This window comes from Gymnoscopelus microlampas (genome assembly GCF_963454915.1).
Source record: "Gymnoscopelus microlampas genome assembly, chromosome: 2".
In the NCBI taxonomy this organism is placed as follows: domain Eukaryota; kingdom Metazoa; phylum Chordata; class Actinopteri; order Myctophiformes; family Myctophidae; genus Gymnoscopelus; species Gymnoscopelus microlampas.
Window position 1 is genome coordinate 59,685,606 of NC_139939.1, and position 17,500 is coordinate 59,703,105.

The 17,500-nt window shown below is 42.5% G+C and overlaps 1 protein-coding gene across 1 annotated transcript in view; it reads left to right on the forward strand.

Moving 5' to 3' along the window:
• LOC311056069 (voltage-dependent T-type calcium channel subunit alpha-1H-like) overlaps window positions 1-17,500 on the forward strand; it is a gene marked incomplete at its 3' end in the record, with an annotated part of 190,479 nt that overhangs the window by 149,837 nt on the left and 23,142 nt on the right. The window contains exons 23-30 of the mRNA XM_084072438.1: window positions 474-600; window positions 2,069-2,194; window positions 4,782-4,871; window positions 7,224-7,416; window positions 8,500-8,651; window positions 15,730-15,839; window positions 16,446-16,579; window positions 16,917-16,987. Of these exons, the coding sequence (XP_083928564.1) occupies window positions 474-600; window positions 2,069-2,194; window positions 4,782-4,871; window positions 7,224-7,416; window positions 8,500-8,651; window positions 15,730-15,839; window positions 16,446-16,579; window positions 16,917-16,987 (1,003 nt within the window). The remainder of the gene's footprint in view (window positions 1-473; window positions 601-2,068; window positions 2,195-4,781; window positions 4,872-7,223; window positions 7,417-8,499; window positions 8,652-15,729; window positions 15,840-16,445; window positions 16,580-16,916; window positions 16,988-17,500) is intronic.

A 17,500-nucleotide genomic window follows, 5' to 3' on the forward strand; every position in this document is an offset into this window, starting at 1 on the left:
GACTCAAGTCTTTGCTTCTGGGGGGTCCCTATTACAAAATGTTTTCAGATGGGGGTCCGCGGCCAAATACATATAATTGTGGGGGTCATTGACATGAACCACTGATATAGAAACATACGTTTTTAAAAAAAAGACATTTGTAGAATCCACAGAAGCAAAGATTTGAGTCAAAAATATTTATTTTCAAAACATGTATATATATTCAAAGATTTGCACAAATTGTCATGATTAAAAAAATTATAATAATCAGATCTACAAGCTCGCAGGCGCTATGAGCTTGTAGATCTGCTATTTTTTGATTAGCCAAAGAAATCTAAAAAATGACACAAAACCTTTCCCGGCCTAAAAAACTAAATTAAAATTAATTTGGTACACACCTGCACTATCTACGTTAAAAATAAATGTGTGTGTGTGTGTGTGTGTGTGTGTGTGTGTGTGTGTGTGTGTGTGTGTGTGTGTGTGTGTGTGTACAGGGTGATTAGTCGTGCTCCAGGCTTGAAGCTGGTGGTAGAGACTCTCATCACGTCTCTCAGGCCCATCGGAAACATCGTCCTGATCTGCTGTGCCTTCTTCATCGTGTTTGGAATCCTGGGAGTTCAGGTACAACTGTATACTGTGCTGTAAATACTACCAGTGGTGTAAAGTAACTAAGTACATTTACTCAAGTACTGTACTTAACAACACATTGGGTGCCGAAACCGTAAAATTACGTGTTATGAGTCTTTTTGTTTGTTTTTTCCACAAGGGGGGGGGGGCTAGCGCAGCACTGGAATCACCCATGAACACTCTAAGAAGTAAGGGACAGATGGATCACCGTGCCAAAAAAATTGCTCCCATCCGCTTCCATTCTATCTTTAACTTTTTACAGTGGGCAAAACGAGTCATTCTCGATGCACGATCGCTCCGCAATGGTGACTCACATGAGACATGTTGTTGTTCCAGGCTTTAGCCAGGAGCATCCATCGCTGTGCACACATGCATTGTTTACGTGCGTGTGCTCACTGTGGAGTCCACAGCTCTAAACAGCACAGCGTTGCAGACGGTGAGATTTCTGACACCGAACGTAATCTGTTATTATAAAATTCTGGCACCCGATGTGTTAAGTATTTCCAGTTAATTTCAGTACTTTGCCTTGCCCAAAAATCAACAGTTCAACATAAAGTGGTGGAGTGTGGGTTGGGTCCGACTAACGTTTGAAATTGATTGATTGAAATTTGTATTAGGCAAAAAGAATGTAAAACAACACAGTTACATTTATAATGCTTTTGTCTAAAAAAAGTATTTGCGGACTTGTTTCCGTTGGGGTCCTTGAATTAATTTCATAGACATATATAGTAGCAACCAAACAGTTAAAAAATCAATTTAAAAATACGGAGGGAAAAAAAATACCACCATGTACAAAAAAAAGCATGAGAAAATAACGTTAACTCTTTGACTGCCAGAGTATTTTCATAATGTACTCAACCAGTGCCAAGCGATTTTCGAGCGATTTTTGTGTTTTTAGTAGTTTGAAGTTGTCATAAAAGTTTAGATCCATATTTATCGATCGATTCACTGTGTTTCTGGAGCAGGAGTCTCTGACTATTGCTCCGGATGTAAAACGTTGCATCCGGAGCATATAGTGTCCCCTTCGCTACAGGCCGTTGGAAACACGCGTCTCCTCGGAAAAATGGACAAAAAAAAAGAACAGAGATACAGGCGTAAGAAAAAAAACTACAAACATGGAGTCGACGGGAACGGCTTGAAGTTATCTGCAATATTTCCGTATCCGTTTGTGCTACAGTTTTACTGCTCCCTTCAGATTCAAGATCAGACCGTGATCTTCTCTAAAATAACACGTTAGCATTATCCGCGGCTACGATGGCGTTAGCTCTGGCTCTCCACGCTAGCTGCAACATGTTTAGCATTGAGGTGATATGCAAATCCTTTGTTGCACAATCTACACACAACCATGTTTTTATCCATGCTTCCATCAGAGAGCACACGCACACACTCACACTGTGTGTGTGTGTGTGTGTGTGTGTGTGTGTGTGTGTGTGTGCGTGTGTGTGTGTGTGTGTGTGTGTAGTTGTTCAAAGGGAAGTTCTTCTACTGTGAGGGGCGGGACATCAGTAACGTCACCAACAGGACGCAGTGTCTGGGGGCGGGGCATCGCTGGATCAGACGCAAGTACAACTTTGACAACCTGGGACAGGTGTGTTACACACACACACGCACACGCACACGCACACACACACACACACACACACACACACACACACACACACACACACACACACACGCCCACACACACGCGCGCCCACACACACGCGCGCCCACACACCAGTGTTAATTTTGATTTAGTCTTTTGAATAACACACAATTTAGTTTTAGTCCTACTTATCAAATAAATATAAAAAACATTAGTCTTTTAGTCTTAGTCAAAAACAATTACGCTGCAACAAATTCTGCTTTAGTCTTAGTTTTAGTCCTTTGAATAACACACCATTTAGTTTTAGTCCTATTTTAGTCTCTGAAATTGTTTAGTCTTAGTCTAGTCTAGTCGACTAAATATCAAAAATCTTAGTCTTTTATTCTTTTATTCTTAGCCTTAGTCGACAAAATTAACACTGCCACACACACGCACCATAGACTATGAAAAAAAAACAAAGGATGTCGTGCACCATGTGTCTCTACACAGACCCGTTTTGAAGCCACTATTTCAGAGAATTCAACCTGCAACCCGTAAATCAACTGCATCACAATGTTCCTGGTCGCCTTGGAGACGCAGCCTGTGCGCTCAGTGCTGACTCACTTCTCTGTTCAACACCACATGATGTACTCATATGTTCTGGACTCTGTCGCTCCTCTTAGGCTCAAACCAGCCGAGGCTTAAAGGGCAAGACCACTACACAACCCAAACCTCTACCGAAGCAGTGTTGCCCTTTAACGACAAACTTCATTTCTCTTTTAGACATCCTACGCATGTGCCTTTCTGACTATCAGAGAGTAACGAAAGCTGCCAAAACAGATTGTATTTCTCATGTAGAACTAAGAACAGTAATAAACCACAGGTTGTTTAAAAAATAATAATAACTCTCTCACTGACCCCAGTGATGTCTCTGCTATTGTCCCCTCACTCCCGATTAGTTTTATTTTTGTATTGATTGAATCGCTGATCTTAGCTCAGTGCATTGTCTCAACTTCTTACTCTCAAATGGCCTGCATGAGAAGTTTCAGTCTGGTTTCAAACCTGCATGTCCGCACACAGTACTGAATCTGATTAGCTTTTATAACTGCTGGTTCTGGTACAGTAGCTCCTCAGTCCTGGTCCTCCTGGATCTTCCATCGGCATTCGATACTGTAGATCATGACATTTTGACATCACGACTAGAACATAATGTTGGTATCTCTGGACTGGCCTGCTTTCACTCATACCTTGCGGACAGAAGTTTCTCCGTCCAACTAAGTGACTTTTCATCTCCCTGTGTTCACCGGTATTGACCGGTCTTCACTCAGGCGCCTGGTGCAAAACGCAGCTCCTCGCCTACCGGCACAACAAAGCGCAAACACATAACTCCAGTTGTGCTCGACAGAGAGCCAATGCACTCCTGTCAATGTTATAGAAGAAATGTTGAGCTTCTTTTATTTAAACATCTTTACACGGGCTGGCCCCGCTATACCTATTATGCCTTACAGCCCACACAGAGCCAACAAGTTGCTCCTGGAGGTTCTCAGACCAGACCGAGTATAGGGGCAGTGATGTAAAAAAGTACTAATATTTTTAAAAGTAAAAGTGTCAATACCACAATGTAGAAATGCTCCATTACAAGTAAAAGTCCGGAATTCAAAATTTAAAGTAAGTAAAAGTGTAAAAGTATTGCCATCAAAATATACCGAAAGTAAAAGTACTCATTATGCAGAATGTCCCATTTCAAGTTAAGGAAATGCATACAAAACTTTTGAAAATAGCTGATCTACAAGCTCACAACGTGTGAGCTTGTAGATTTTCAGACAGTGGAGGGTCCCGACTAACGCCTGGAACAATAATATTTCTAACGTGATCCTCCATTGCAGAGTGATCGGCGATCGAAAACGGCTCACTTCCACCACGTTAAAAAGAAATGGAGATATTAAGCTTTTAGTCAAGGAGTTTACCTTGGAGTGGCCGACCGTAAGGATTTTTGACATGGATCCACATCTGGCCTCTCCTTCTCAGAGACTCCTTGGATGATCCCAAAGTTTCGTTAGAGCGCCCCACGTGGGAAAAATATATTTTAAAAAAATGGGCCAAAAACAGTCCGGACCGTTTATGGCACACAATGTGTTAAGTACAATACTTGGGTAAATGTACTTAGTTACTTTACAACACTGAGTAGGGGTGACCTTTGCTACCGTTGCTCTTAGGCCCCTCCACATTAGTACAGCTCATTCTATGGACATTTTTAAATCCCTTCTCAACACACTTTTTTTTATTAGCTTTTAATCATCACGAGTCTATGACTTTATCTGATCTGATTGATGTATGTGACATGTGACTTGTTATTATATGTTCTATCTTTGTACAGCCCTTTGGTCAATTTCCATTGTTGTAAATGTGCTTGGTAAATAAAGTTTGATTTGATGTCATCATGCAGGCTCTGATGTCACTGTTCACATTGTGATGTCATGCATTGTGATGTCATCACACAGGCTCTGATGTCACTGTTTACATTGTGATGTCATGCATTGTGATGTCATCACACAGGCTCTGATGTCACTGTTTACATTGTGATGTCATGCATTGTGATGTCATCACACAGGCTCTGATGTCACTGTTCGTGTTGTCCTGTAAGGACGGCTGGGTCAGCATCATGTATGATGGACTGGACGCTGTGGGCGTCGACCAGCAGGTAACACACACACACACACACACACACACACACACACACACACACACACACACACACACACACACACACACACACACACACACACACACACACACACACACACACACACACACAGAATGATAGATAATGGAAGGATTGAGATAGTGTGGAGGACAGCTGAGAATGCGTGTGTGTGTGTGTGTGTGTGTGTGTGTGTGTGTGTGTGTGTGTGTGTGTGTGTGTGTGTGTGTGTGTGTGTGTGTGTGTGTGTGTGTGTGTGTGTGTGTGTGTGTGTGTGCGTGCGTGCGTGCGTGCGTGCGTGCGTGCGTGCGTGCGTGCGTGCGTGCGTGCGTGCGTGCGTGCGTGCGTGCGTGCGTGCGTGCGTGCGTGCGTGCGTGCGTGCTCCATTGTACTGATTCTTCATGTTTCATTTAGTCTCATTAATGATTGAGGACGGGAGAGAGAGATAGAGAGAGAGATAGAGAGAGAGATAGAGAGAGAGATAGAGAGAGAGAGGGGAGAGAGAGATAGAGAGAGAGATAGAGAGGGAGAGGGGAGAGAGAGATAGAGAGAGAGATAGAGAGAGAGATAGAGAGAGAGAGGGGAGAGAGAGATAGAGAGAGAGATAGAGAGGGAGAGGGGAGAGAGAGATAGAGAGAGAGATAGAGAGGGAGAGGGGAGAGAGAGATAGAGAGAGAGATAGAGAGGGAGAGGGGAGAGAGAGATAGAGAGGGAGAGGGGAGAGAGAGATAGAGAGGGGAGAGGGGAGAGAGAGATAGAGAGGGAGAGGGGAGAGAGAGATAGAGAGGGAGAGGGGAGAGATAGATAGAGAGGGAGAGGGGAGAGAGAGATAGAGAGAGAGATAGAGAGGGAGAGGGGAGATAGAGAGGGAGAGGGAGAGGGGAGAGAGAGATAGAGAGGGGAGAGGGGAGAGAGAGATAGAGAGGGGAGAGGGGAGAGAGAGATAGAGAGGGAGAGGGGAGAGAGAGATAGAGAGGGGAGAGGGGAGAGAGAGATAGAGAGGGAGAGGGGAGAGAGAGATAGAGAGGGAGAGGGGAGAGATAGATAGAGAGGGAGAGGGGAGAGAGAGATAGAGAGGGAGAGGGGAGAGAGAGATAGAGAGGGAGAGGGGAGAGAGAGATAGAGAAAGAGAAGTAGACAGACAGACAGATCAATAGATGTGAATTAGTGAAGAGGAGAGAAAGGGAGAGAGAGAGACAGACAGATGAATAGATGCAGGCTGACTCAGCTGTCTGTCTGTCTGTCTGTCTGTCTGTCTGTATGTCTGTCTGTCTGTCTGTCTGTCTGTCTGTCTGTCTGTCTGTCTGTCTGTCTGTCTGTCTGTATGTCTGTCTGTCTGTCTGTCTGTCTGTCTGTTTGTTGTTGTTAGTCTAGATGTATGAATGTTTATGGAGCCTCTGATTATCCATATGACTTATTTAAAGTTAAATGTTCTGTCTGTAAAGTCTACATGTTAAATCAATCAATCAATAAAAAAAAGTAAAAGTACTAAAATGTTAGAAAATAGCCTAGGTATAAAATAGGGCTAAAGTGGTTAATGTATGTTTTATAATGTAATAATTTATATCTGCAAAGTAACTAGTAACTAAAGTTTTCAAATAATTGTAGTGGAGTAAAAAGTATAATATTTGCCTCTGAGATGTAGTGGAGTAGAAGTAAAAGCTTGTAGATTGTTAGCCCTGAAACATGCCTGTCATACCATGACAGTCATGGTGCCATGTCCCCCTGGTTTTTCGCGGTGTCCTATTTGTTTACATTGCCAACTCTCACATGTACATAAACATTCAGATTTCAAATATAAAGTGCTTACCAGCGAGCCACGGATGTTACCTCGCGATGCGGACCGCGATAAGTACCCGTATCTCCCGTATTGTTCAATAAAAAGCATTTTAATCCCATCGCCGGCCATTTTCTTTTTTTGGTTTTTTTTTTGTTGTAATGTATCAGAGTGCAATACACCTCCCAACCATTAGGTGTCGCGTGGTTGAAAGTATTGGAGAAAATTTGGAGAAAATGGCCGGCGATGGGATTAAAATGCTTTTTATTGAACAATACGGGAGATACGGCTACTTATCGTGGTCCGCATCGCCTTGTGACATCCATGGCTCGGGGTTAAGCACTTTATGTTTGAAATCTGAACGTTTATGTATATGTGAGAGTTGGCAATGTAACAAAAATCAAACACTGCTATAAACCAGGGGGACATGGCACCATGACGCTTGTATACAAGCGTCATGTGAACCATGGCTAGTAGATTGTGAGCTTGTAGATTTGCTATTTTCACATATTTATTAAATAGGGATTGATTGATTGATTGATTGATTGATTGGTTGTTGTTTGTCCATTTTTCAGCCAATCAGGAACAACAACCCGTGGATGCTGCTGTTCTTCATCTCCTTCCTCCTCATCGTCAGTTTCTTCGTCCTCAACATGTTTGTGGGCGTGGTCGTGGAGAACTTCCACAAGTGCAGGCAACAGCAGGAGGAAGAGGAGGCGCTCATCAGGGAGGAGAAGAGGAAGAGGAGACTGGAGAAGAGGAGGAGAAGTAAGGAGGGGAGAGGAGATAATAGCATCCATAATTAGAAAGCTACTAATGTCTTTCTGTCCCACAATGAACAAAATGGGAAATTCTAAGAAGTGTAGATTAGTTAGCACACACACACGCACACGCACACGCACGCACACACGCGCACACACACACACACACACACACACACACACACACACACACACACACACACACACACACACACACACACACACACACACACTCTCTCTCTCTCTTTTTTCTCTCTCTGTTTTCCCTAATGATTTCACCTTAAGGAAGCATATATAGAGTAAATAGCATTGGTTCGAGCACATAGCCTTGTGGGACTCTGTATCTAACCTTTTCACAGATCTATCATTAACAGTTACGAACTGAAATGGGTCTGACATATATAAGACTCAAACCAGTTTAGTGGCAGCACCCTTAATACCAACCAAGTACACATCTCTCTCTCTCTCTCTCTCTCTCTCTCTCTCTCTCTCTCTCTCTCTCTCTCTCTCTCTCTCTCTCTCTCTCTCTCTCTCTCTCTCTCTCTCTCTCTCTCTCTCTCTCTCTCAGTAATACTCTCTCCTCTCTAGTCAGTTAAGTATCTGGCAACTTATTTTCTGTCCAAAGACACCTTGAGGTGCCATGTGTGCGTGTGTGTGTGCGTGAGAGTGCGCGTGTGTGCATGTGATGGATAGGATAGATAGTAATCCTGAGCCGGCACTTATAACTGTAGTAGTCACACACACACACACACACGCACGCACGCACACACGCACGCACGCACGCACGCACGCACGCACGCACGCACGCACGCACGCACGCACGCACGCACACACACACACACACACACACACACACACGCACTTTGGCACAAATCTTAATCAGTGACTTCATCGCCCATAAACACATTGTTCTCTTCCAACACGTTACAAGGATAAATTGTGTGTGTGTGTGTGTGTGTGTGTGTGTGTGTGTGTGTGTGTGTGTGTGTGTGTGTGTGTGTGTGTGTGTGTGTGTGTGTGTGTGTGTGTGTGTGTGTGTGTGTGTGTGTGTGTGTGTGTGTGTGTGTGTGTGTGTGTGTGTGCACTCCAGGAGCCCAGGAGAAGCCGTACTATGCAGACTACTCTCCGGTGCGTCTTACCATCCACAGCCTGTGTACCAGCCACTACATGGACCTGTTCATCACCTGCATTATATTCACCAACCTGCTGACCATGAGCCTGGAACACTACAACCAACCACAGGTAACTATCTATTCTACTGACCAATGACCATGAGCCTGGAACACTACAACCAACCACAGGTAACTATCTATCCTACTGACCAATGAGCATGAGCCTGGAACACTACAACCAACCACAGGTAACTATCTATCCTACTGACCAATGACCATGAGCCTGGAACACTACAACCAACCACAGGTAACTATCTATCCTACTGACCAATGAGCATGAGCCTGGAACACTACAACCAACCACAGGTAACTATCTATTCTACTGACCAATGAGCATGAGCCTGGAACACTACAACCAACCACAGGTAACTATCTATTCTACTGACCAATGAGCATGAGCCTGGAACACTACAACCAACCACAGGTAACTATCTATTCTACTGACCAATGACCATGAGCCTGGAACACTACAACCAACCACAGGTAACTATCTATTCTACTGACCAATGAGCATGAGCCTGGAACACTACAACCAACCACAGGTAACTATCTAACATACTGACCAATGACCATGAGCCTGGAACACTACAACCAACCACAGGTAATTATGTACCAGTATATAACATATTGGTCAGCTGGCATTTTTCACTGACTAAAAACAAAATAAAAACTAAGCTAAGGTCACTGAAACTACGACTAAATATATTGACAATTTCGTCAACAAATAAAAACTAGACTAAAATGTTATGGAGGGATCTAGTGGAGAAGAGATCCAGTTGAAAAATGCTTTTTTTGCGCCCCGAAAATAGCCGATCTACAAGCTCACATCGCATAATCAGCCATTAAGACGCCATCAAGGCACCGCCTAAATACATTATAGTCGACTAAATCAACTGTAGATTTAGTCGACTATAATCTTATGATATTTAGCTAAAAGTAACAACATTTCAGATGATTGAAATATGACTGACACTAAATGGAATTGTATTCAAAAGACTATGATTAAAACTAAATCAACATTTTCTATCAAACCCGTCCGTCCGTCCGTCCGTCCGCCCGCCCCGCGGTTCAACCCGGGGGTCCTGCGCGCTGCGGGTCTGCCCGCGCATCACCACTACCTACCTAACTGACCACAGGGACAGTTAGGGGTTAAGTGTCTTGCTCAAGGACACCCCGAACACATTGCCAGGGCCGGGAATCGAACCTGGTACAGTACCTTCTGTTGCCCATTTAGCTAGATGGCTCAAGTGGTGTTAGTGGTAAGGACATGGGGGAACACCAAAAGCATACTGCCATCCTTAGAGCCCCGCCATTAGGTGACCTGGACCCAGTTGCACCACCTCACAGTAAGTTCAAACTTAGCCTAGTTATGGCTTAAATGGCTTTAAAAAAACATTTAGACCAGGAAAGTATCGGTGTCATTTTTTGATTTATTTGGCTATTCAAAAATAGCAGATTTACAAGCTCATAGCGGGTTAATCATGGGTTAAGCTATAACTAGGCTAAGTTTGAACTTAGTGTGAGGTGGTGTAACTGACTCCAGTTGTATATATATATATATATTGGACAGAATTCACTCTGTTTTGCATTGGTTTAAGCAAACAAAACTATGTGTGATTTTGAGGCGTGTTTCACATTAAAAGTCCAAGGTTATCTTTACTGTCCTGCTCAGGGAGAGTTGTCCAGCAGCCAGGGTTTATGTAAAAAAGAACACTAAAGGACAACATAATGTCAACATCCACCCAATAAATCACAGAGATATCATAATAGCATAGAGATATGGACATTCACATTGATAATGTTTTTTTTTAAGTATACAAATGCACACGCGTGCAAAATATCCAAGCAAGAAGGCAAGCAAAGTGCTGTCTGTCATTAAGCATGATATCATCGCTGTCGGCCAGAAACCTTGCATACTCCATCAACTTGTTTCTATCTTTCTATATATCAATGCCCTACTTCAGGGGTCTTCAACAGGGGGTCCGGGACCCCTAGGGGGTCCTCAGAGTAAATACAGGGGGGCCGGCAAATCTTTGTGTGATAGGAAAGAGCACACCAAGTACGAGTATTCAGGGTTCAAGTGGTTAACTTTCTGAAAATACACATACACGTCTATGAAACTGTCTATGAAAATGTTTGATATGCAAACATGCGATTTTATACAACATGTAGTATGGGCTCCCTGCTTCATCTCTCTCTCAGCTAGGGGGTCCTTGGCCTGAAAAGGTTGAAGACCCCTGCCCTACTTCATCATACGAGAGTGTCACACTGGTGTTGTGAGGCGTTGTGAGCTTGTAGATCGGCTATTTTCACTATTTTATTGTCTCCGCCAGGCCGAAGGCATGTTGAGAGAGTATGTTTTATCCAAACATCATGCAAATCGGTACACAGTATCTCTATAGTCATGTGATCAACACGGATCTGTCCTATTTCCCATATTCCATCCTCATTGGCTAAGGTTGGCTTCCAAAGTTTGCAGGATTGGTCCGTTTTGAACAAAAAGCCTCAAATCATGAACACAGCTTGCGATTTCCGTGAAATTTCACACGCACATTCCCACTATAGGCCGAGGAAGAAATGCCACCCTTCTCACATTGGCCTGTTATAGCGCCACCAGCAGGTCTAATTTAGCAAAACACATTTTTGGAACGAAATGCCTCAAATCATGAATGCAGTGTCAATGCAAGAATAAATGACACCCTTTTCACATTGGCCTATTATAGCGCCACCAGGAGGCCAGAATAACGTACCTTACCTGGCGGAGACCTGTGGTCCGAGGAGCACTCTTTCTAGTCAAAAATTAATCATATTATAAAAAAGGTTTCAGTTTTGTGTTTCGGGGAATTATTTTGTTGCATTGGAATTGCTGAGGTTTTAGACATGTTTTAGTTTGTTCAAGACAGTATATTTAAATGTAATATTTTGTGGTTATTTGGTTATTTTGTGCTGCACCACTATTTTAAAAAAAATATATTTTTAAAACATTTTAACAACACACATCTTGAATGGGGGTCCCTGGTACGTAATATTGTCATATAAGGGGGTCCACAGCCAAATCCATATTAATTTGGGGTCCTTGATATGAAAACGTTATGAGAAGCACTGCCTGCGTTGTAGGGTTCATAGTGGTTAGACATTCTATTATCTATTCAATCAGGTTAGAATGACAGATTATCCTCTGTGTGGGCAGGAATGCAGATGAGAAATCAATAAATAAACATTTGGCATAAAGCCCTCGGTGCCCTCCAAATGCTTGTACCGAGAATCCAATAATAATAATAATAATAATAATAATAATACCAGCAGCATTCTCTGCACCATCGGTTCTCAAAGTGGGGTCCGGGGACCCCCAGGGGTACTTGAGGGCGTTCCAGGGGGTCCCCAGCTAAATGATGGGTAGGAACCCTTATGGGTCTGTAACTCTGAGAGTGTACAAATGGAACCAAATTTGGTTCCATTTGTACACTCTCAGAGTTAAATCTAACATTGATTTTTACAATATAAACTGGGGTCCCAGGCATAGAAATGTCATTAAATGGGGGTCCGTAGCCCTAATGCATGTCAAACTGGGGGTCCTTGAAATTGAAATGGTTGAGAATCACTGCTAGAGCCGTGAAAATCTTCTCTTATGGGGGTCCCTGGCATATCTTTTCAAATGGGGGTCCGCGGGCTAATAAGTTTCAATTTGGGGGTCCTTGACATGAAAAAGTTTGAGAACCACTGCTCTACACCAGGGGTCTTCAACGTTTTCAGGCCAAGGACCCCCTAGCTGAGAGAGAGATGAAGCAGGGACCCCCAACTACATGTTGTATAAAATCGCATATTTTGCATATCAAACATTTTCATAGATAGTTTCATAGACGTGTATGTGTATTTTCAGACAGTTAACCACTTAAACCCTGAATACTTAGAAACCATACCCTAGAAAACTTGTACTTGTCATGCTCTTTTTTTACCCCCTACCCCAAACTTCTTGGCTGAAAATAGCCGATCTACAAATGCTACAAAAACGCCACATGCTTACCAACACACGGACGTAAAGGGTGTTCAATAGCAGTGATTTATGGGGAAAAAATGCAAAAGCAGAAAAATGGAGTTAGCTGGTTCCCAGTGGCGTGCACAGACATTTTGAGGGGCAGGTGCTCAAGTAAATTATACTTTTTTTTGTTCACTTTGTCCTGCTCTTTTTTCCCTCTACACCTATACCTCTTTGCCAAAAATAGCAGATCTACAAGCCCACAACGCCTCGCAGCGCGAGGCGTTGTGAGCTTGTAGATCTGCTATTTTTGGCTAAAGTTCTCCTCAGAAAAGGGACGCTAGGTTTCGAGTGGTTATGGTAAAAAGAAAAAGCATATCACATAAAGATTTGGCGGACCCCCTGTAGTAACTCTGAGGACCCCCTAGGGGTCCCGGACCCCCTGTTGAAGACCCCTGCTGTAAACTGAAGAAAAAAATACGTGTTTTTTCTTTTTTTCAAAAGGGCACTTCTGGTCAAGAGGGCAAAGGGCAGGTGCTCGAGCACCACCTAGAGTCTATCTGTGCACGTCCCTGTTCAATAGCACTGATTTATGGGGGAAAAAATGCAAAAGCAGAAAAATGTTATGTTAGCTGGTTCCTGCCGGACAGCAACGATATGAGGTTTATCCACCTGGCAGAGAGAGAAGTAAAGAAGTCAAGGCTACAGAGACTGAATCATTAAAGTCAGTAATAATGCTTCTGGTTGCGTGGCTACTGGAAGAGATAATGGAACGCTTCCAATGCTACGGGACTTTCTGCAGCTTTAACCCATTAAGACCGGCAACGCATCTGTGGAACCACTTGAACCATTATTACTGTACATACTTTGGCTATTTATCAGATATACAAGCTCATACGAGCTTTTAGATCTGCTATTTTTTTTAGAATAAATCGTAGAAATGTGTGCAAATCTTTCTTTGAAAAAAAAATTATATTTTTTAAAGCGAACATTTGTAACTCAAATCTTTGCTTCTGGGCGGTCCCTGGAACAAAACATTTTGAGTTGGGGGTCCCTGGAGCAAAACATTTTGAGATGGGGGTCCCTGGAACAAAACATCTTGAGATGGGGGTCCCTGGAACAAAACATTTTGAGATGGGGGTCCACGGCCAAATACATGTACATTTTGGGGACCCTTGGCATGAAAAAGTTTGAGACACTGTTATTACAGCAACATACATTTAAAAAAAACCTGTTACGATTTAGAAGACTTTTGTAGAATCTCCCAGGAGCGAAGATTTGAGTTACAAATGCTCGCTTAAAAAATATATATATTCAAAGATTTGCAAATATTTTCCACGATTTTTCTAAAAAATAGCAGATCTACATAGCGTGGCGGTGGCACTCTGTGCCACACTATGAGCTTGTAGATTTTCTAATTTTTTTTCAATAGCCCAAAGAAATCTTACAATGACACAGATGCGTTCCCGGTCTTAAAGGATTAAAGAGATTGTGTACGATTACTGAGAGATGCTGCTAAAGAGCTATAGGTCTGCACACGTTCTCAGTGCCAGTCCTGTTCCTTTTGACTTGATCTTATGTCATTATAGCTCTTTGTATTTCATTAGGATCCAGTATCATCTCTCTCATCCTGTGTATTAACCCATTGAGACCTGAAGCCGATTCTACTATGTCTCCTAAATCCCAACAGTTTTCTGAAAAACGTATGTTTCTATATCAGTGGTGCTCAAACTTTTTCATGTCAAGGACCACCCAAAATGATATGTATTTGGCCGCGGACCCCCATCTCAAAATATGTTGTTCCAGGGACCCCCCAGAAGCAAAGATTTTAGTTAAAAATTTTCGCTTAAAAAACAAAAAAAAATATTCAGAAGACTTGCACACATTTTCACGATTTTTCAAAAATAGCAGATCTACAAGCTCGTAGCGCGGCACTCGGTGCCGTGCTATGAGCTTGTATATCTGCTATTTTTGAGTAGCCCAAAGTGTAAAATAATGCTTTTTAGCTCAAATCTAAAAATGACACAGTTCCAGGTTAATATTGTATTGATGTTGTTTGACAACAGTCTTTGTCGGAAATGTCACTGCTGTGCTTGGACTGCTGTGCCCCTGGATTGATGACTGATCACAGATGTCATGAGGTTTTACCTTTTGATTGATTGATTGATTGAATACTGTAGTCAGAAATGTAAACGTCACACAGAGGTATAGAATATATTTTTAGAGGAATATTTATTCAAGGAAGATCTTCAGGAGAGGTGGTGCGGGCCGGCCAATAGAGGGCGCTAAGTACTGTACATTTCATCAACAAATACAAACACTATATGTACAAAAGAGATGGGGAAATTATAGCTCTGGTCCATAGCCTTAGAAGGAGTTCTCCTTATAAGGCTGTGGGACTTTTGAGCCTTTGCGCACACACCCCAGGCTGCGCAGCCTCTCGTCTGCAGTAAAAATAAATAGTACTCTTTCGCTACTCACCAAAACAAAGATGGTTTTATGGAGTTGAAAGCCTACTCTACTAAGTGAGAACACTCACTATGAGAGCCCCCCCCCCTCCCACCTCACGTCTAAAATACACTTTTTGGCCAAAATGTTAAATATTTCACCGGAAAGAAAACATTTTTTTAGTTACTCCGCTGCGGCCTCTACACATCCTGTCAGTAGAAACATTACATTGAGCGGGAAAAAAAAGTTTGGCCTGGTAATGGCTGATTTTACGCTGCGACGCGTCGTGAGCTTGTAGATCTGCTATTTTCAGAGCGATACACCCGAGCACAAACCAAACATATAATGACTCGTCTTTTAGTTCTACTGGATCTCTTCTCCACCATAGTCCCTCACTAACATTTTAGTTTTGATTTGTTAACCAAATTGTCAATATATTTAGTCTTAGTTTTAGTCATCATAGCTTAGTTTGTATTTAGTTTTCGTCGGTGAAAAAGGTAGTCAACGAATATTTGTCGTCATGGTTTTAGTCAACGACATTAGTCTTTTCTCTGAAATGGCATTAATAAAATTGCTGTCCTAAAAGTATACTAATACACACATCTGTGTGTGTGTGTGTGTGTGTGTGTGTGTGTGTGTGTGTGTGTGTGTGTGTGTGTGTGTGTGTGTGTGTGTGTGCGTGTGTGTGTGCGTGTGTGCGTGTGTGTGTGTGTGTGTGTCACAGTACCTGGATGAGATCCTGAAGTATTGTAACTACGTCTTCACTCTGGTGTTTGTCATCGAAGCCGTGCTCAAAGTCATCGCCCTGGGACTGCGCAGGTTCTTCAAGGAGAGGTACACACACACACACACACACACACACACACACACACACACACACACACACACACACACACACACACACACACACACACACGTGTTGATTTTGACAGCAAATTGTTATTTAGTTTAGTCATAGACAGTCTTTTGAATAACATTCTGTTTAGAGTTTAGGCATGACTAAGTCCCTGTGTAAGTGTGTATAGGGACTTAGTCATGCCAGTGTGCTGTTTTATAGTCAAAATACATAGAATTGTGGAGTTATTAAGCTTACAATTAGGAAAAGGTTCATGTTGGCTTTAGGGTTAACATCAGATATTTAGGGGTTCAATGTTGGAGTTATACTTGGTTTATACTTATAGCCCATAGCTTTTACATTGTTTATTTTTCGGTGCGCGACACACCAGCACACAACTGAGTATAACAGGTTTAGAGCTAGAAACCCATCCTAAAATGTTTGCGCGTGCGTGTGTGTGGGTGTGTGTGTGTGTGTGTGTGTGTGTGTGTGTGTGTGTGTGTGTGTGTGTGTGTGTGTGTGTGTGTGTGTGTGTGTGTGTGTGTGTGTGTGTGTGTGTGTGTGTGTGTGTGTGTGTGTGTGTGTGTGTGTGTGTGTGTGTGTAGGTGGAACCAGTTGGACCTGGCCATCGTGTTGCTGTCCATCATGGGCATCGTTCTGGAGGAGATCGACCTGAACGCCTCTCTACCCATCAACCCCACTATCATACGTATTATGAGGGTCCTGAGGATCGCTAGAGGTGCACACACACACACACACACACACACACACACACACACACACACACACACACACACACACACACACACACACACACACACACACACACACACACACACACACACACACACACACATCAACCCTACCATCATACCCGTCTACAAAAACAAACAGTGAACACACCAACATACAGTGAGATGACAATGTATTTCTGCAGGTAAACACCAGTAACACAGTTGTAATAATGGTTGAATTGCTGCAGTAACACAGCTGTAATAATGGTTGAATTGCTGCAGTAACACAGCTGTAATAATGGTTGAATTGCTGCAGTAACACAGTTGTAATAATGATTTCAGTGTTAAAGTTGTTGAAGATGGCCACAGGAATGAGAGCTCTGTTGGACACAGTGATGCAGGCCCTGCCACAGGTATGTGTTTACATTATCAATACATTATGTATTATACATTATGGATATGCCACAGGTATGTGTTTACATTATCAATACATTATGTATTATACATCATGGATATGACACAGGTATGTGTTTACATTATCAATACATTATGTATTATACATTATGGATATGCCACAGGTATGTGTTTACATTATCAATACATTATGTATTATACATTATGGATATGCCACAGGTATATGTTTACATTATGAATACAGGCTCATTGATTAGAAACGTGTAAATCCAAAATGTGCTCGTCGTCGATTTCATTGTGCGTTGAAACGTCTCTCAAAGCCACTCTTTAAGCACCTCGACAAACAAAAACAAAGCAGCTTCTGTTGATATACATCACAACACCCGTACAAAACGTTTTTTGAAGATCCTCGATCCACAGATCCAGTCTGTGTTTGTGTTTGTTTATGTCAGAATCAGAATCATCTTTATTTTTTCACAGGTTTACACGTGTAAAACAGAGGGTAAAATGTG